We start from the raw sequence: 19945 nt of genomic DNA, 5'->3' as shown, positions 1-19945 counted from the left end.
CAACTGGCTGTCTTAGTTGATGGTGTTTTCTCTCCTCTCTCTCCTGTTCCTGGGCACTGCCAGGCAACATGAAGAAGCGCCTCTTGATGCCCAGTAGGGGTAAGGCCTGGGGCGGCCGCTGGTGGGGTGCTGTGGCCGAGTCCTGTCGTGATGCCTGTGTGTACTGTCTGCTAGCAGACTGGGCGGTTCAGGGCACGTACAGGGGCAATCCACGGAGACCATCCACAGAGACCCAGGCCACAGCCCACACTTCTATGCTTGTGATGTAGACTTGCCTCTTGGTAGAGGGCCCATGAACCCTGGGTCTCTGGCCGTGGCCTGTCTTGGCCTGAGCCGTGGGTGGACTGTCCTTGCACGAGGCCATGGCACCCCCGCTGCTATCGCGCTGTGACTGCTCGCATGCCTTCAGCCTTGCTTGTAGGGCCGCTAGTGCTACCTGCAATTTTTGTGTGCCCTGCCTGATGGGGACAGTAGGGATGGGTTGGTGGCTCAGTTTACATACGGCCCTCGTGTCTGCTGAGGATGGGGTAAAGGTTGTGGGGCACAAGCCTGCTCTGGGTATGAGGGATAGCACCAAGTTTGGATGGCAGTGTGGGAAACACCGGCCAGCCAGCATGAGCCTGCTCAGGCCCCTCCCCAGCTGTCCAGAGCCCAGGAGTAGCAGTAGGCAGCGACTGTCTAACTGTACCTTATTCCCTCAGGACACTCCCTCTCAAGGTTGCTTTGGAAGCTTGCCAGCTGTCAGGTACCCAAGCAGGCATATCCCTTTTGTGTGGCTATGGGACTGGCCATGTTATCTACACCTCAGGCCAGGGGCCCAGGCCTGGCCTTCCCAGACCTTGCTTCTGGTTTCTATAAAGAGCTGTTCATTTCCACTGAGTTTTTTCAAAGTCTGTCATGCAGACCTGAGGTGTATCCTGCAATGGGTACCCAACAAGATGTAGTGGGAACTCATTGGTCCTGTTAGTGGTCGAGGCGGCTCCCATGTCAGAGGGTCTACACACAGGAGCAGCAGTCCTGAAATTGTAAAGCTAGACCTCGGTACTGGAACTAGCCTAGGAACCATAGGCCGACTGGCTAGACACAGCCTTGACCTTCTAGTGTGCCTCAGGCCTAGCCTTGCATAAATAAGCAGAGCACGTGGGAACTGGGCAAGGCGCTAGCCCCTGGCACCCAAGGTTCTTACCTCACTAACCCCTGCCCCATACTGCCTGCTGCTCTGTCCTGTGGCTTAGCTGCCACACGCATGCCGCTCACTCTAACTCTAGTGTGCGTCTTCTCTCTCTGCCGCCTCGTCACTCTGGCAGGCACTTACCTGGGTAAGTAGCTCTTGTGATAGGGCTGTGTGTGGGAACAAAGTTGGGGTCCCTGAGAGCCAGGTGAGCTACTAGGGAGGCTGGACCCAGGATGCCGGAATGGGGCAGATTGCAGGGAGAGGACCTGGCCAGGCTGTTGCTTAGAGACGGGCCAGACAGTAAACCCCACACTTGGGAGCCTGAAGCCAGGAGGATCTTGGGTTCCAGGTAGCTGGGATACATGTTAAGGTCCTGTCTCGAAGTATTTTTTTTTTTTAAAGAGGGAGATATTTGATGAGAAGGACTTGGTGATTGGCAGATTGTCATGGGGTCCAGTGGCACTAGCCGGACATGGTAGAGGAGTCCCATCTTGTTCCCTGCTTGGGGCCAGGCCATGCAGAGACCTGTTTGGCACACATGCTTACACATGGCAGCAGATCTGTGATGCAGTGCTTCCTGATGTGGACCGCAGCTGGCACTCCTGCCTCATTCCAGTGACGTCTCAGTTTCTCCCTAGGCCTTCAGCCTGCACGCACGCTGTTGTCACCAGAGATCTGTCTCCTACCTAGCATCTGCTGCTAGCATTTTGAGCAGCCAGCAGACAATTGCTGTCCTAAGAGGAGATAGGGATGGTGAACATGCGGCCCTGCAGCTGTCGCTTGTACACTAGACTTCACCTGTCTTAGCCTGGTGTCAGGTCGGAGACCTTTGGCCTCCTACCTGGATCCCCAACTGCCCACCTGCTGGCTCTTCTGCTGGCCAGGATATAGGTGGCCCTCAGGGTTGGCAGAGCTATGGGACCACCTGGGCTAGCTGAGGACAGCGTACAGGCCCTTTGGGTGTGGGCTTTGGTTGGAGGGTTGCCTGAGGAGGTACATCCCCCACCTCCACCTTCACGGCCTGGCCTTAGCAGCACTGGAAGTCGGTGTGGGTGCTGAGCATGCTCCGCTGTTCTGGCTCACTGTGTGTTCTCTTTCATCAGGTCTGGCAAACCATGGACAGACCAGGCACATGGTAAGAATGGGTGACTAGAGGTTTTGGCATGCTTCTGTGTGCGCACACATCCCTCAAGGTGTTGGGGAAGTGACCCAGGTAGCTCCCACTCCTCACCAGGTGCAATGGAGAGCATCTGGGAGCCCTGGCCAGACCTAACAGGTAGCATAGACCCAGTGCATTCAGGGGCTCCCCATCTAGCCTGTGAGGTAGGGAACCTTGAGGCCTGGCTGCCCAGGAGGTTAGGGTCTCCGGCTGAGGGTTTAAGGTTAAGATCTGGGCACCGTCTTCCTATGTTCATACCTCTTGTTCACCACAGGGACCAAGTCGGAATCTCCTGCTTAATGGGAAGGCCTACCCCACCAAAGTGCGCCTAATCCGTGGTGGCTCCCTGCCTCCCGTCAAGCGGCGGCGAATGAACTGGATTGACGCCCCAGATGATGTATTTTACATGGCCACCGAGGAGACCAGGTTGGAGCCTTTTCTGGGACAGGATGGGACGGGAATCTTATGCTACCACCTTCTGGTTTTTACAGGCTTACCTCTTCCCTCCCTCAGGAAAATTCGAAAGCTGCTCTCATCCTCAGAAACCAAGCGTGCTGCCCGCCGGCCCTACAAGCCCATTGCCCTGCGCCAGAGCCAGGCCCTGCCGCTGCGGCCACCCCCGCCTGCACCAGTCAATGACGAGCCCATTGTTATTGAGGACTAGGCGGTCACCCACACTGTGGCCTGCCGGGCCTCCATCAGCCCCAGAGTATCCATGAGGCCTGCAGAGGCCAAGCGGCCTCCCTCCCCCACCAGACTGCTGCCCACCCCACCCTCTGTTTCCGTAGTGCCCCAACTCCCGCCCTCACATGCAGAGAAACTGCTCCTCTGGTGGACATGCGGGGGAAGAAGTGTGGTCTAACTTATTCCAAGACACCGAGGAGTCTTTTTTAGCTTTGTGTTTACTTTCTGGCTGGAGCAGAGATGAGGAGGGCCCTGGGCCTTGTGCTGCAGGGCTTCTCACCGGGGTGGGCTCTAAGGTTTTGTTGTGTTCTGTTGAAGGTGCCATTTTAAATTTTATTTTTATTACTTTTTTGTAGATGAACTTGAGCTCTGTAACTTACACCTGGAATGTTAGGATTGGTGCAGCCAGCAGCGGGCAAGCTGCCTGGCAGGGTTGGCCCCTTGTCTTTTCAAGTAATTTTCATATTAAACAAAAACAAAGAAAAAAATCTCATAAAAAGGAAAACCCCAGCAAGCCCTTCTGTGTCTTTTGTTCCCAGTCCCTCTCCTTATGTAGGGCCTCGAACCCACCCTGCTCCAATACCCGGAATCCCCAGGGCATCCCTTGGTAGAAAGATGGGCAGTAGCAACAGGCTAGGGTCAGCTCAGTGCTGAGGGCTTTCTCCGGGCTGGTGGAGCAGACCACTCTGAAACCTAATCCTGCAGGCCTTTGGCCCAGAAGGGCTGGCCACAGAGGACCACTGCTTTGAAGTTGTGCAGAAACTGTCTCATATGCCACAAAGAGAGCTGGCCCTACCTGAGGCCCCACGACTTTTTTCTACCTGGGTCAGCTTGGCACAGAAGCTTAAAGTCCAGGGCCCACCCCTGTGCCTAACAGATCCCTTGCGCCCCAGCTGTCAGGCTCTGCTAAGCCGGGCTGCCCTGGCAGGTGTGCTTTTCTCAAGAATTTGCTCATATTTCTGCTCAGAAATCCTATCTCCGCCTGCGCCTATCCTTGCAGGCCTAGAGACAGGTGCCGGCCTGGCCAGCTACAGGAGGGAGGAGGTCCGGCTCCACAGACCGTCAGCCCTCAGGCTGCTGCCTCTCAGCTGGCCAAGAAGAGGGTCAGATAGACCCTTTGTGGGAACAGTGGAGTCTTTTGGCCCCTGCCTTCTGCTCCTGCCCTACTCAGGCGCCTGTGGTGTGTGGAAATCTCAGACAGGATTAAAATAGAAACCATTTATGTTCCCACTTGGGATACAGATAAGGGGTATCTCTGCTTCCCTGAGCTTGTGATGGGGCTTATCAGGGTGACAGACCAGGTGTCTGGGACAGTGCTGTGACATATGCCCTACTCGTGTCCCTAGGGTCATTGGGCTTCTCCCAGTTGATCTGGCCTCTACCTTGTCCTCCACTACTGGAGGACTCTCCAGGCTCCAAGGGCCTCCTGTGAGTCCTTTTCCCATCTGAGAGTCTGCAGGGAGCATGGCTCAAGTGAGCTACAGATGAAGCCCCTTATGACCTAGTTCCCTCAACTTTGCTCAGGCTCTGGTCTTTTTCAAAAGGCTGTCCTTTTCAGACTTCAGGCTGGGTACTGAGATGTTCCTAAGTGGGCTCCAGTGCCCACTATAAAAACAGGGCCAAGTGTGCCTGAGGTTGGGTGTCTCCCTTTGACTGACTGGACATTAAAGCCAAGGTGAAGAATTGGAAGTGGACATGGGCTGGTGGCTTATGGGCCCAGGAAACTAATCTACTCTACCCTGAAGGTTTTTAATGAGGAAAATGGGTAGGGTCCATTCTGCCATTCGACAACGATGGTCAGGCCGTCATGACCAGAGAGAGAGACTGGTGCTAACTTGAAGACCAGGACATGAAGGCTCAGAGCCTTCATTCCAGGCCTCGCCATGCGTTCCCTGCAGTAGATCTGTGACGCTGCTCTATGAAGATAGAATTCCAAGGTATTTCTTATCTTGTTGGGGCCCTAGAGAAGGGAGCTGCCCACCTGTGCCACACCACACCGTCTACCATACTGCGTAGGTGATGAGAGGACCCAGTGAGGGATGATTAGCTTGGGAGTCAGCGCACAAGTGAATTCTTCTTAGCTATGAAAGAAGGAACCCTCTCCAAAAAGGCACTGGAAAACTCTCCCTGCCTCTTCCCTTGGTTGGTGTGTGTCGGAATGTGCCTACCAATGCCATCCTGTTACTGCCCTCTGGGCCTCAGCCTCGGGTGTGGAGGCCAAGCCCACGGTTTGTCATTGGCCCATGTGCCTTCCTGCCAGGCTCACAACAGCCCTGTAGCCCTTCATCATTGTCAGGGACCCAGCAGAGGTGGTAGGACAGAAGCTACAATTAAGGTCTCTTACCCAGCCCTAGCCAGTATTACCTGCCAGTCCTTTGCCGCTGCCCCCTGGAGGAGGCCTACTCCTACCCGCTCTTTCATTTGGGCTGGGCGCCCTTGAGGCCTTTTCAGACTAGCTTTGCCTAGCCCAATCAGCCCTGCCTTAAACAGCAAATCTTAGTGGTGGGGTGGTCAGGCAGACTGGTACCTAGGGTCCATGAGGACTCCTGAGAGACTCCTGGAGAGGACACAGTAACGGATGCTTGCTTGAGTTGGAAGTCAGGACACCTATGAATTCAGCCTGAACAGGAACCTGGCTATGAATGAAGGGTCTGTCCAGGAAGGCACTGGGAAGGCTTCCTTGCCTGCCTCTCACCTTGGCTGGCATGTGTCCACAGGTGCCAGGGGGAGCTGGTCTGGCTGGTCAGTCAGGCTTGGAGGGGGTGGCACATTTTTCTGGGCGTTTGTCACCATGGAAATGGCAGTTCCTGCAGGATATGTGTGCAAAGTAAGGGCTGCCACATGGAGCCATAGTAGGCCAGGGGTCACCAACATACCTGCCACCTGGGACCCCTTACATCCCAATCCATGGGCTGGACAGAGAAACGAAATAGGGGTGTCTAGCACAGCAGTGAGGAAGATGTGGGAGGGACGACCCTGGTCAGCTGTCCATACTGGGTCGGATCATCAGGGTTTGGGACTTGTAGGGTGTTTGTTTTCCAGACCCAAGACCCAGATAGGGTCAAGAAGCTGAGAGAGAAGCCTGTGGGTCCACGGGAGTCAGAAAGTAAGGAGGGTGGAACAGCAACCTAGCCCTTAGTGGGAAGGAAAATGGGAGGGGACTATTCTGAGGTCAAGCAAGGTGGGAGACCCGATCTGGAAAGCAGGACTTCTGGCTCTGCTACTCTACAGAATGCACTGGGGACAGAATTCTGGGAGTCAGAGACCTTGTCTGAGGAAGAGTGGCAGCAGCTCCACAGAAGGGGGTATTAGCCTACAACACTTTACGCGGAGGAAATTCGCAGGTACCCCATTCCTCCAAGGATAAAAGTGCCTTAGAGGCAAGTGCACCTGCGGCTCCTTCAGAGCCTGCCCTGGCTGACTCCACCCTGCCCCCACTCATCCCAGTGGTTTCTTAAGCTGTTTTTGGAAGTGGTGGCGCTTACAAGTGAGCCTCGCCCGCCCCTCCTTCAGCACCACAGACAGGACCGCGGCGCCCCGCCCGGAATCCGATGCTTCGTGCTTCTGTGCTGCGAGGCCGTTGCTATAGAAACCAGGCAACAAAGGGAGGCGGTGCCGGGAGGCGGGAGTGGTGGGGGGTGGGGGGCGTCCCGCGGGCTTCTCATGCCCCCTCCTACCACGAGCGGGCCCGGGCCTCGAGACCTAAAGCTGGGGATCCCAAGTCCGCTCTCCAGCTAGGGTGGCCATAGAATCCTCGGGCGATCCCTGTGGATGCCACCTCACTCCGGGGTAGGGGGCGCTAGGCCCGGCCCTTCCGACCCTGGCAGGTGCGCCCCGCCTGCAGCGCGCCCAGCTGCTGGCGTCCAGGGGGCGGGCTCCAGAGGCCCCGCCCAAGTCTCCGAGCCAATCGACGTCCGGGGGCGGGCGGGGCAGGCGCGGGCGGCGGCGCAGAGACGAGCGCGGGTGGAGGGCGCGGACCGACCGAGCGCACCGACCATGGCCTCCAAGTGTCCCAAGTGTGACAAGACCGTGTACTTCGGTGAGTATCCACCCGCCGTCCGCCTTCGCCTCCAGGCTCCTGGCTGAGGGCCACACCCCGTAACGTACACGGATGGGGTGCGCAGCCACGGTCTTGGGATGCGCGATCCGTAGCTGAGCTCGCCACGCTGTTTTCGCGGGTGCGGCCCGAGGCTCGAAGGTAGTGCTGCGCGGGGCGAGGGAGGCCACCTGGGATCCTGGAGAGGCGGGTGGCGTCGGGTGGGTTCGGAAGCGCTCGGTAGGCACTGGGCGAGGTACTCAAAGTCCCGGTCGGCCCGAGCTAGGAGCGCCCTCCTGGCCGCCCGCATGTTCAGCTTATCGCCCTTCTTCAGCGACACTCTTCGGGGCGGGATCCAATGAGGTCCGACGTCCCGAGACTGGTCCGTTGAGATCCCCTGGGTCCCGGCATCTCCTCCTCACCCTGTGGCTGCCTCCCAATCTCCACATGGGCCCACTAGTCTGACCCGGAGTAGTGAGTGACCCCAGTGCTCACTTCGACCTCTGCCCAGGCCGCTGGACCAGGTCTAGGATTCCGGATTCAGTCCAAGCGGGGGCGACCTTGGCTTCTTTCTGCCTCTTACGTGCCCCAGCTTGCTCCCTTTCTTGGCCATTTGCCTCTGCAGTTTCACCCGGGGTGGGGCACCGGTGACACCGTATTTCTCCGTGAGCTTGAAAGTGCACTGGGTGACTAGGACCCTGGCCTCTTGGAGGTCAAGGCCATCAGGGAAGGAAGCTATGGTATGCAGGAATTGGTTCCTGCTAAGGTAGCCCCTGAAGGCAATCGCTTTATCAAGCATCCCCTGGTCCCAGATCTGCTAACCTCCTGGGGCTATGCTCGTAGCTGAGCAACTTTGCCAGAGTAGCAGTGTAGCTGCCACTGAAAGGTAGACTTAGGGCCAGAATAGAGGAAGACAGACAGGAGCCTGAAAAGGCAGGGTCTCTTCTGCTCTTCCCAAAACAGTAGTCAACGTCCAGATCAGTGAACTTCTTCCTATGACGGGAGTAGAGGAGAGGCCACTTTTGTTTGTTCCCAGAGTGGAGGGACCGGATTTGGCTTGGGTTTGTTCTGGGTGGCCTGGAGCCAGGGGTTTCCTGTTGCCTCCTGGAGGGGACAGATTGCCCGATTTCAGTCATTTTCCTACAGTGAGATGTCTAGCAAGTTCCCTGAATGAAGACAGTCCTCAGGACTGTTCTGTATGACTGTGCTCCAGACCAGGCCAGCTCTGGACTCTCTGGGGCCTTGGCCAACAGGCCACCCGGAAAAAAGCACTCTGCCTGCTTGGGCGCCTCTGGCTCTCGGCAGAAAACAAAGGCTCCTCAGAGTCGGCTGGCTACTGTTCTGTGGGGAGGCAACGGGGGTCCAGAAAGCTGCCCTTTCTGCCCAGCTAGGCTGTGCCCCAGCAGCCCACTTCTGAGTAAACTCTAGGCCCAAGGGACCCCGGGGTGCTGTGAGTCTGATTTTCTTCCAGAACACATGGCCAAGTAGGGAGACCATTCCCTTCCAAGCTATTAGACCTAATCAATGTTGTATTCCCAATTTGGGTGTGTAATGAGGCCATCGACCGAACCAGTGGGTCCGAGGGTCAGCTCCCTGCCCCTACATGGCCCACATCCCAGAGCTGGCCAGAACATAGTGGTTTTGGCAGCCTTGAGCTGCAGCTGCCACAGCCACCGATGGCCATCCCAACAACCTTATCACTGTCCTGAGAGAGAATGCCAGACAGTCATGGGAGCCAAGCCTACTTTCCATCCGGGTAGCTCCTGTCTGTTCTGGCTTGGAGATCGCAGGCTCACCTGTGTTTTAGCATCGCAAAGGAAACTAAACCGTACTGTCCAGGGCAAGGGTCTTGGGGGTTCCTGGAGAACACCTGTCCTGCCCGTGTCCGGCAAGTTAGGGCTGTGGAGAGCCAGACTTAGCCGCATGGAGGATCCAGGCTTACTGCCCAGCAGGAGCACTTCCCAGTGGGGGGAGGGGGCTCTCAGAGTAGGCTGTGCTCCCTGGTGTTTGCCAAGGTTGTCCAGAGGAGGCATGGCCCCAAAGGGACCAGCGGGCTGCTCTTGAGAAAGGAAGGCTGGAGAGCTAGCTGTTTCTGTTATCCTCAGAGAGGAGTGCCAGAGCCAAGCAAGCAGAACACCCCTCCCTCCTCCCCCGCCAGCCACTCTGGCCTGGCCCCTTCCCTTTGGAATTCCAGTTCTGCTCTCAGCTCAGGGCCTTCTTCCTGCCCACTTCTCCACCCTTTTCCTGCCTTACTCCCTTGGGGAGGCCCAGGCTTCCGTCCATTGGGATGTGGTTCGGCAGTCATTGCCCTGACGGTTGCGGGGTGGGGTCCACAACCCTCAGCTGCTGGTCACAAACCTTTGGCGCCAAACTGGCAGCTGGAAGCAGTGGGTGGAGTGAGATCTCGGGGCTTAGGGATGAAGAACCCAAATAGGGATCTTTCCTGGGGGTCCTGTCGCAACCAGGGCTGGTGCTCCCTCACCTGGTGCTGAAGATCAAGGGCTTTGCTCTTGGCAGTGGGACTCTGCCTGGCTCTGTGGGGAGGGGAGAGGTGTGAGGAGATGCACAATGAGGCTGAGGCAGGGACTTTGAGGACCAGGTCTAAATAGGTGCAGTGAGCAGACACTGAGGGGTTAAACCAAGTGCCTGGGCTGAGTCTACTTCAGGATGAGCAAGGACAGAGGGCTCCAGGATGTCTGAAGGAGTCTCTGTAAACAGTAGCCTGATCTCCGAGAGTCACCATGGGTGGGGTGGGAGTGGAGCTTGACATCTGCCAGGGGTGTGAAATGCAGGAATGTGGGGCCTGGAAACTTCTGGAAGAAGAGGAACAGGCATGCTGCTTTGACCTTTTCTTCTTCCTCCTCCTCCTCCTCCTCCTCTTCCTCCTCCTCTTCTTCTTCCTCCTCCAGCCGAGAAGGTAAGCTCCCTGGGCAAGGACTGGCACAAGTTCTGTCTCAAGTGTGAGCGCTGCAACAAGACACTGACCCCCGGCGGCCACGCTGAACATGATGGAAAGCCCTTCTGTCACAAGCCCTGTTATGCCACACTGTTTGGACCCAAAGGTAAAGTAAGCAGGGTCCCAGCCTCAGACCTGGGACAGCTCCTTCGTGTGCTGGGGCTCTGTCTGCTCTTTCCTTCTCTGTGCCCCTCCTATCCTGAAATCCATGAAGCAGCTTTGGGAGAAGCTCTGTGTGAGATGGGTGGGGTCGGGGCCCCCAACCATTAAATCTCCTGACGTGACTGCCCTCTGCAGGCGTGAATATTGGGGGTGCTGGTTCCTACATCTACGAGAAGCCTTCGACGGAGACCCCTCAGGTCACTGGCCCCATCGAGGTCCCTGTGGTGCGAACTGAGGAGCGGAAGACCAGCGGGCCCCCCAAGGGTCCCAGCAAAGGTGGGACAGGCCCTGGGTGGGGGGTTGGATATGGGTGACTAAGGTCCACCCTGACCCAGTTCCACCCCTCCAGCCTCTAGTGTCACCACATTCACTGGGGAGCCCAACATGTGTCCTCGATGCAACAAGAGAGTGTACTTCGGTAAGTGACTGACTACCCAGCCCCCTGACTCAAGAGACATTGTGCCTCCGGTAGGGTTGGGGTTACCACCATCCTTCTCCTCCCTCCCAGCTGAGAAGGTGACCTCCCTGGGCAAGGACTGGCACCGGCCCTGCCTGCGCTGTGAGCGCTGCTCCAAGACACTGACCCCAGGCGGGCATGCTGAGGTAAGGGGTGCGGTTGTGGTGTGGGAGGGGACAGGGAGGGAGAGCATGCTGGAGTAAGAATTCAGGAATTCTACCACTGGGAGGCTCCCGGGCCTGGGTTGCCCTAGGCGAGATATACTGCCCTGTGGCCATTAGAGGGAAGATTCTGCAGATGCACCCTGGGGCTCTGCTATTCCTGTCAAAGTGAGTGGGGCCTGCACATGACCTTTGACCCCTAAGAGTCCTCAGGGAGCTGACTACCATATCATGAAGGTCTCAGCGTATCTGGGGAAGTAAAGGAAGGGGGGGTGGTCTGTGCTCAACACTCCCTCTACACTGCCCACAGCATGATGGTCAGCCCTACTGCCACAAGCCTTGCTATGGAATACTCTTTGGACCCAAAGGTGAGTAGAGCCGGGGTGGAGGACGTGGGGACCTCTTCCCTTCCCTGAATCCCTGTTCGTTCCTGCTCAGCCACCCCGGGCACTGTTCTCCACAGGAGTGAACACTGGAGCTGTGGGCAGCTATATCTACGACAAGGACCCAGAAGGCACAGTTCAGCCTTAGATCTGCAGATGCTGTCCTCAGGGTCCCCTGTTTGACCCTGAGCCAAAGTGACCTGTCGCCTCGTCCTGCCTCAGCGCGTCTCGCCTGCAAATCCAGGACCTAAGTGGTGGAGGAGAAAGCCTGGGTAGTCCCCTTCATCACCTTGGCATGCCCTGTGTTGCCCACGGTTTACTTTCTGTCTGTGTGCCTCCATAGCCCCATGGGTCCTGTGTTCCTGTACCCAGCAATCTCTCTGTCCCTGTGTCCCCATGTCCCTGATAGCTCTCCCAGGCGGCTGTCCTGTGAGGTCCCTTTGCCCACACCTGCCCACCAGTATTATTTATGCTCTGCTTGCTGGTGATGGCCATGAGCTCACAGCATTCCCAGGGTGATGGCACCCCTGCAAGGAGCCCTTTGCTGGCTCCCACACTACTCCCCGCTTACCCTCACAGGTTCACAGCTATGGAGACTTTTGCTGTTAATAAATTGTTTGAGGATTGCAGGACCCAGTGTCGTATTTGTGTGTGTGTGCTGGGGGGGGGGGTCGTGTAAACCCAAGGCCATGTCCCTTTCTCTCTCCACAGATATCCCTTTGCACTCCCTGGGCCCAGTATTGGTAGGGATGTAGTTCAGCCTTCTGGGGAGGCTGATTTAGGTAGACATCAGTGCCAGCGCTGAACTGCGTGGGAGCATCGAGGGGTAGCACTGGGCAGAGGTGAGGAGGAAAGGGGTCCAGATGATGGACAGGTGGGATCTATTGAGGGCACAGTTCTGAAGCATGTAGAACGGGATGGAACCTGGACAGTTTGACCAGGCTCAGCTATGCCCTTCTGCTGTGTCCACAGGACAAGGCCTTTGACCACCCTGCTTTGTCTCTAGTGTATGGCCCAGGAAGAGAATGAGGACAGTTTGTTAGGCAAGGGTCTAGTTACTGGGTTTGTAGTGAGGCAGTGAACCATGTCTCCTCACGTGACCCAGCTTCAGAGACTGGAACCCGCTTCTCGCAGTGGGCGTGTCCTTCCTTCACTTGCTTTTCCCCAAATGCCCACTAGACGGCGCCCCTGCATTTCAGTGGCGCTTGGGGGACCTCGTCTCTATCTGCCCCGGTAGTCCTTCAATCCAAACCTCAGAGCGTCTGGGGTAAGTGGCTCCCAGATCTGGTCACTGCCACCGGGCAAGAAGGCCTTTCAGGTTTGTCCCTGGCTTCTCGTCCAGCCCTTAGGCCACTGACACAGATGTGACTGTGCCTGGGGCTACTGTCTTATGCACAACATCGTGTCCCTGCCCTTCTCTTCGCCCTCGCCAAGGGAGGTCCAGCAGGTACTGGGCTCTGGGACTCCTCCCCCATATGACCTCTCCCACCAAGACGCCGGTTCTTGGCTGCACATTTTGGATTGAGCTTGGCAGCTCTAGTTGGTTAGCAGTGCGTGGGAGTAGAGGGGCCTATAAATTTTCAGTCCTCGGAGCAAAAAGACTCCTACCAGTTCAGCTTGAAGGAAGCGAGGAGGCGGGCCCTCCTCGATCGTGGGCGGGCCCTTTGAAGAAGAGAAGGGGATTCCCCTGGTTGGGTCACGAGGGCAGGGGTCTTCCCAAGGCAGATCCATCCCCGCCCTGCGGCCAGCTATGCTGTACATCGGAGGGGCGGGGCAGGATCTGACCTTTTCCTGCCGAGGAAGATGACGTTGCTTGCTGTTTGTTTCCAAGGAGTTGTCGTGGAAACGCGGCGGTGCTGCGACTGTTTGTCTGGGTCTTGTTGCCAGGCGGTGTCCGCTGCATTGCCAGGTCGCGGCAGTGGCACCAGCTTCCGATGCATCCAAGATGGAGGAGAGGATAGAAGCCTTTGGCATCCACCCTTCTGGGAGAGTGCCCTGAGCTTTTCCATCTCCCAAATAAACACCTAGACTCGGAGATGACTATAGATGCCAACAGACCACCTCACTCCATTTCAAATTCTGCCGAGTCCAGAACCTCACATGGAGACTCAGCCCAGGCTTCTCTGCACGGTTTAGTTCCCGGAGTTCCCCTGACACGCGCTACCACGCATCCTCCTCCCATCTATCTAGCCTTGCTGCGCTCTCGAACCAGGCCTTCCTAGGTCCTCTCTGCTTACCAGTATACTCAGCTGGACTTCTTTATGGAGTGCCCAGCCTACGGCTCCTTCTCCCCACTTACCTTAATCTTAGATCATCTGGCCAACACCCTAGCATTCACCCTCCTGCCTAGACCTTGCTTCTCCTGGACCAGCGACTCCTGCATCCGCCCTGGGAACCCTTCTGCCCGAGTCTTCCTCAAGCTCCTGGCTGCCTGCAGACCCCATTTATCTCGCGATCTGACATGGCTGGCCCTGCTCACTGGCTGCTGGCTGAAGCCTGTGGGCAGGGTATCAAAAGGATCACCATGTGCTAGTGCTCCTGCTAGTGAGTGGGTACAGTTCGCGCTGGCCAGAGCCCAGGGTGCCAGGTGTGGGCAGCCCTTTTTCCCAGGCCAGACTGGCTGCGGGGGTGGGCTCCAGGCTGTCAGCTGCTGGTTTGGAGAGACTGGAATTCCAGACGGTTCTTCCTGGGCTTTGGCTCCAGGAAGCAGTGGGCAGGCCACAGGGAGGCAGAGTGTGGGGTACCCCATCTGACCAGATTATAGGTCGTAGGTAAAAAGTGTAGTCCTACTGTGAGAAGGGTGGCTAAGGAGCCCTGTTCCCGCTACCACCCCCTTCCTGGCTATGACAAGTTACTTCTGGAAAAGGAAGAATGTAACGGCTGTCCGCCTAAGCCTAAGGTATACGCCTGAGGGCAGAGGAACCTGTCTGGGAAGCAGTGTGCAATCCCTTCTGATTCTGGTCAACCATCCCAGCAGACCCACCCCTAGGGCCAGATCTTGTGCCAGACGGGGGTCCCTGGAGGCGAGCTGCTGAAAATAGACCCTGGGAACTAGAAATGTCTTCCACTGGTCTGAGGGGGGAGAAGGAGGGTGGGCCCTAGGGAGGCCTGTGCTGTGTGTGTCTGGGCTCAGAACGTTGCCTAAAGTGTGTGCTGGCAGCATTTGCACCTGAGAGCAGAGGGCATAGGGCAGGCTCAGATGACCTCCAGCCCTTAGCCGGACATCTCTACACATGACTTCACCCTCAGCCAGGCACCAGCAGAGCCAGAAGATAAAAGTAGTTTTTTGCAACACTACAGAGGCCCCTCCCTGAGGAGCAGAGCTTTCCTAGTGGGAGTGGGTATTCAGATTCCTCAGTGGTCATCAGCCCAGGGGGCTAAGGCCTACCTTCTCTGGCTGGCCTCTGGGTGTGGTATCCCAGCCAGTGGAGGGCGCATGGGTGTGTACAGAGAAGGCTTGAGTAGATAGATCATGGTTCTGCGGCCTCCCCTCCTCCACAGCCTCTATGCTGTCCTGGTACAAGCAGTGGAGAGAGATCTCTGTGCTCCCTTTGGGTGCTTGTACAGAGCACACCAGGCCTTCACTTGGCCCAGATGACCTGATCCAGGGATAGCCTGGGGTAAGAGGAGGCAGGTGAGAGTACGTACAGAGCTGGGCCTCAGGAAGGCTGGCAGGACTTGGACACCAGCTGAGCCTCATCCAAGAGGATTGAGGGCTGAGGCTAGTGGTCTGACTAGAAGCAGCAGTGTGTGTGTGTGGGGGGGGGCATTTGTAGTCACTATGGAAGCTTTGAAAGACTCCCCTCCCCCGCCCCGCCCCGTTGTTGTTCTGATTATTATTATTATTTTTTTGAGTCAGTCTCATTTAGCTCAGGCTGGCCTTAAATGATTTATGGAGCTGAGACTAGTTTTGAATCCTCTTGCTTCCACCTCCAAATGCTGAAAACGAGCTCTCAGGCCAAGAGCAGGCTCGTGTGTTTCCAAGGCAGATGTGACTCTTGAGGGAGTGAAGGGTTGTGAACTAAGTAAACAAAGATGGTGTCACTTTATCTCTTCATCACCATCCCTGGCTTTTTTCTCTCTTCCTCCCTCCCTCTCTCCCTCCCTTCCTTTTCTTTATTTCTTGACAAGGTCTGGCTCTGTTGCCTCCGTCTCTGGTGTGGCTCTAGCCCATCACAGGCCAGTGAAGCTGTGCCGCGGCTTGTGTGTGTCTTTGTGTCTCTAAGTGGGTACATCTGAATGGAATGTCTGGAAAAAACTGCTGTGTACCAACAAAGAAGGTATCAGCCCTTGGCCCCTGCCTTGGCATCCCTCCCGTGGCCATGGCAACGAGAAACAACATTAAGGAAGACTGAGAAGGCTCCTGTGGCTTGGTGGGGGGGAGGGTTCTCCAGTGCAGGGTGGGGCCGGAATTCAGGGGTGGGAGAAGGAGCTATCTCTGGGGTGGGGCTGTGGATGGAAGGAACATGAACAGGGTTGTTGACCCACCCGCCTTAGCACATGTCTCCTGGGCGAGAGGCAGGAAGAGTCTGTCAAGAAGCCCCTGGGTGTTAGCTAGCTCGTGGTAGCGTAAACTTGAATCTCAGCACTCAGTAACAAGAGGCAGGGAGATCTCTGAGCTTGAGGCCAGCCTGGTCTACTTGGCGAGTTCCAGGATAGCCAGGGCTACACAGTGAAACCTGTCAGTTAAAAACAAAACAAGGTCCCTGAGTGTAGATACATAGAAACATGGCTGTTTGCTCTGGGAGAAACCACACATAAGACAGTAGAGCCACTCCAAACAATATTTACCTCACAGGTAGGTCTGCAGGCCCTAGGGTATACATGTGCATCCAAGCATTCAGCCCCTGGCACGCACGCACGCGCACACACACACACACACACACACACACACACACACACACACACAGGAGGCAGTCTGCCAGGTGCCTTGTGCCTCCACCCAGTGCACACCCCTGGCAGGCAGTAGTTGGCTTCTTCCATGGACAGTGAGGTAGTGTGCTTTGTGTGTGGCCAGGCCCCAGGGATCTGCAGTGGTAGAGAGATCACCCTTCCAGATGGGCCTAGGCCTCTCTGGCCTCTCTTTCTGTCACCAAGAGCTTTGCTCAGATCTCTCCTTCCAGAACCTCTGCCCATAGCATGGTCTTCCCCCTCCTCTCTCCTTTGTAGACTAAGACAGGAGCTGTAGAAATTTGTCTTTTTATCAGGACTGAAGGACTACCAAAAATGGCTGTGGGGGTGGGTGGGTAGGTAGGTAGGCTAGTGGCCTTAAGTCCAGAAACCACTTGGGGGTGCCAACCCAGGCCTCTAGGTAGGTCTTAAAATGGTGATTGGTGATTAGAATGTGAATGGTGATTAGAAGTCGGGAGTCAATCATGGTAGGGCCTATGTTTACCCCTGGAGCCCCCAGCTGGTAGTAAAGGGCTTCAGAATGTCTTTGTAGAGCTGGATACTTGTGGAACTCCAGTGTGGGGACAGAACTGTACCCTCAAGTTAGGGTCCCTGGGAGGAAGGTAGTATTCCAGGGGGCTGTGTTTGCAGCTCTGGGTAGTCCCTGACCCGTGGTACACCGCTAATCCCATCTTGAGAGTTCTGACTCCCACTACAGCAGTGGCCGGGGAGATGGAGGTACCCCTGATTCTTGCCCAGAGCCAGGCCTGGAGACAGATAATGGGGTAGGTGTGAACAAGAGGCTCAGTCAGGGCTGAACAGTGAGAGCTGAATGTCCAGCTATCAGCAACTGCACCATCAGCCTGACAGGCAATGATCAAGCCCCAGAACCCCAGCCCCAATGAGTGTACAAACCACTCTGAGACTGAGGCCAGTATAAGCCCCCTAACCCCCAGTTCTCCATATTTACTGTAGGCTTAGTTTAGCCTCTACCTGGTACCAACCTCCTTAGCTGGGCAGTGGACTTGGATCGATGAGCTCTGGCGCTTCTCCCAGAGATAAGAAGCACTCATCATCAGCTGTGGCATCGGGGGAAGGGACCTGGGCATGGCCTCACCCACATTCCTTGTCTTGACCTCTAGTCTCCAACCTCAAGCTGCTAGGTCCTCAAGCTCAGATTCTGTTCCTGTGGCAGGAGGGGCTTTTCTGGATGGGAGTCCCCTCTTCTGATTTCCCCGGTGAAGTTGTGGCTGCAGTCCAGCCAGCTGGCAAAGGTCAGGGTGTTCACATGTGGCTGGCTAGTGTGGACCTCCTGGCGTCTGCATGGGTTAGATCTGGGAAAGGCTGGGAGGAGTGTGCTACAAGGCTGAGACTCTGAATGTTCTTAACTCTTTCCAGGGGAAAAGCGTCAAAATATATGCAGAATCCTTGAATATAAATTTGCATCTTCCTGCGCTTTATTTTAGTGTGTGTGTGTGTGTGTGTCTTTTGAAGCGGGGTCTCACCCTAGAGACCAGATTGGCCTCACCAGTTTTAGTAGGACGGGCAATCACACCACGCCCCACTTTATCTGCACTTTAGACGTTTCCTGTGCCCACCGGGGCTCCAGCTAGCCCTTGCAGGTGCATGACGCTAAATAGGGCACTTCATGCTTCGAGGGGAGGACCCAACGTTCCCTATTCAGGACCGGAGGCTTGCCCTGCCCCAGGCAGGGGGCGTGGCCTGGGTCTGCAGGAGCAGCTGGGCTCCTTAGGGGGTCCCGGAAGACTCAGCACCCCTGCATGGCCCTTGGCCAGTTTATATTGCCGGAGGCGAGCATGGACCAGATGACCATTCTTGGCCAGTCGGTCTGGAGCAGAGTTCCCAGGGGTCCAAGTCCCTGACTGAGGGGGTGGGGCGGAGGCGGGGCCTTAAAGGGCAGGGCCACGGGGTCTCTATAAAGCGCGGACCAGGCGGGCGCCACCCAGTCCAGAGCCTACAACCTACTTCCTTCTAGCTGCAGCCACTTGTGCAGGACCAGGTACCACCATGCCGAAGTGCCCCAAGTGCGACAAGGAGGTGTATTTCGGTGAGCAAACTTGGGTATCCCAGCCTTTTTCCACATGCCCGCGGGCGTACAGCAGGCGGTAAGCGGAAGCATGGTCCAGAGGCGGACGGCACTGGGTTGGCTGTTCTGGAGGACCGGAGTGTCTAGAGTCCGGGGCATCGCCTGGGATCGAACCCATAGACCTTGCCCGCGGCTTCAGGGTAGGACAGTTTGTGTTAAACGGAATCGACATCTGTGCTCACTCGCTATCTTTTGTTTCTGGATTGGTCTTCTGGCATCCTTGCCTCTGGGTCTCCAGGTCTCCGTGACTCCCGTGCTTCTGTGCCTCCCCGTCTCTGTGATCCTGCTGGATCCTGCTGTCTCTCCCGCCTTCTGTCTGTGCGCCCTGGGTGGGGTCCCTGCTGGATAGGAAGGAACGCGGGACTGGGGTGGCCCCTCCCAATGCTAAGTAGAAACAGACGCCTGAAACCACGTCCGGGGGTGCTCAGTTTCCTTGCTGTTCGCGGGCCCTAGAGCTCCTACAAGAAAGTGCACGAGTAAGAGGTCCCCTGTCCCTGCTGAGAAGGGTGCGCCCAGGTTCAGTGCAGAGGTCAGAGGACTTTAACCGGGTCGACCTAGCCTTAGATCCTCCAGACCTGTTTTTCCCTTGCTCAGAAGTCTGAAGGCCTCCTCCTCTCCAGCCCTACAATGCTCTCGGGGGTCATATCCCTGAAGTGACATTTGAAAATGTCCCATCAATGAGCCCAGTTGGGTGGCCAGGTGGCCCATGCCTTTAGTTCCAGCACTTTAGTCCTGGAAGGCAGAGGCAGGAGCATCTCTGTGAGTTCAAGATCAGCCTGGTCTAGAGTGAGTTCCAGGACAGTCAGGGCTACACAGAGAAACCCTGTTTCCGAAACAAAACAAAACAATCTAAAATTAAATATCCCACCAACAAGGCGACCCTTGTGGTTTGTGAGGTAGGATTGATTGACTTGAGAGTATCAAAGGTACCCCCTCTGTGGAGCACGGTGGCAGTCTGGGGATCCAGGGTGGACTACCACATGGAGAGAATAAAATGTAGGTGTCTGTGCAGTGGGAGAAGGGATGCAGGGACTCCGGTGTCTCACAGTGGGTCTATTCTTCTGCAGCTGAGCGAGTGACATCACTAGGCAAGGACTGGCATCGTCCCTGCCTGAAGTGTGAGAAATGTGGAAAGACACTGACCTCTGGGGGTCATGCTGAGGTAAGGGGCCGCTAGGGGGCAGGAGGAGGAGCCATAGGAGTTGGGATGAAGGTGACCCCTTGTGTTCTTTTCCTTGTAGCATGAAGGCAAGCCTTACTGCAATCACCCCTGCTACTCGGCCATGTTTGGGCCCAAAGGTATGTTACTGGACCTCTTCCCTAACAGGCCCCCCAGAGCTGGTCTCCCTCCCCAACATATCGGTTTTCTTATTTTGTCTGTCTGTCTGTCTGTCTGTCTGTCTGTCTGTCTATCCAGCCATTCATCCATCTATAGATCCATCTATCTATTTATTTATTGCAGGCTTTGGGCGAGGTGGAGCTGAGAGCCACACTTTCAAGTAGAAGGAGGTATAGCCCCATCTCCAACCCCAGGCAGCCCAACAGTCTACAGATAGACTCTCTCCAATAGAGAAAGCGACAAAATGTTGCATTCACGTTTGTCTCTGTTTCTTCTTACAGGTTGTGGAAACCCTCCCTTCCCGCCCAGGCACATGCCAGGCCTTACCCCCCACGGACAGCAGGGCTCTCAGGAGCCTCCGTGACTTTAATAAACCTGATCTTTGGAAGGCCTGTGTTTTTGTTTACCAGTGTTCGATGGAGGGGAGCTGCAGTGGG

The 19945-nt window shown here is 56.3% G+C and overlaps 3 protein-coding genes across 6 annotated transcripts in view; all 3 read left to right on the top strand.

Annotated features, from left to right (window-relative positions):
- The window catches only part of Mta1 (metastasis associated 1), a 40066-nt gene extending 36539 nt beyond the window's left edge, over nucleotides 1–3527 (top strand). For 2 of the 4 annotated variants that reach the window (XM_076920963.1, XM_076920961.1), the window contains 4 exons: nucleotides 64–99; nucleotides 2278–2309; nucleotides 2608–2759; nucleotides 2847–3527. In XM_076920963.1, coding sequence (XP_076777078.1) covers nucleotides 64–99; nucleotides 2278–2309; nucleotides 2608–2759; nucleotides 2847–2997 — 371 coding nt within the window. In that variant the 3' untranslated portion in view covers nucleotides 2998–3527. The remainder of the gene's footprint in view (nucleotides 1–63; nucleotides 100–2277; nucleotides 2310–2607; nucleotides 2760–2846) is intronic. The other 2 variants (XM_076920966.1, XM_076920962.1) reach the window with 1 other exon arrangement.
- Nucleotides 3528–6912: 3385 nt separating this feature from the next.
- On the top strand, nucleotides 6913–11801 carry LOC143436707 (cysteine-rich protein 2). Its single transcript, XM_076920969.1, has 7 exons — nucleotides 6913–7056; nucleotides 9963–10115; nucleotides 10307–10447; nucleotides 10521–10589; nucleotides 10680–10774; nucleotides 11100–11157; nucleotides 11253–11801. The coding sequence occupies exons 1-7, from the start codon at nucleotides 7014–7016 to the stop codon at nucleotides 11318–11320; spliced, it is 627 nt and encodes a 208-aa protein (XP_076777084.1). The 5' UTR covers nucleotides 6913–7013; the 3' UTR covers nucleotides 11321–11801.
- Nucleotides 11802–17967: 6166 nt separating this feature from the next.
- LOC143436708 (cysteine-rich protein 1) lies at nucleotides 17968–19896 on the top strand. Its single transcript, XM_076920970.1, has 5 exons — nucleotides 17968–18130; nucleotides 19237–19331; nucleotides 19411–19468; nucleotides 19632–19678; nucleotides 19790–19896. The coding sequence occupies exons 1-4, from the start codon at nucleotides 18091–18093 to the stop codon at nucleotides 19670–19672; spliced, it is 234 nt and encodes a 77-aa protein (XP_076777085.1). The 5' UTR covers nucleotides 17968–18090; the 3' UTR covers nucleotides 19673–19678; nucleotides 19790–19896.
- The last annotated feature ends 49 nt before the right edge of the window (nucleotides 19897–19945 follow it).

This window comes from Arvicanthis niloticus, chromosome 23, assembly GCF_011762505.2.
Source record: "Arvicanthis niloticus isolate mArvNil1 chromosome 23, mArvNil1.pat.X, whole genome shotgun sequence".
Taxonomy (NCBI): Eukaryota; Metazoa; Chordata; class Mammalia; order Rodentia; family Muridae; genus Arvicanthis; species Arvicanthis niloticus.
This window is presented reverse-complemented; position numbering and strand designations above follow the sequence as displayed.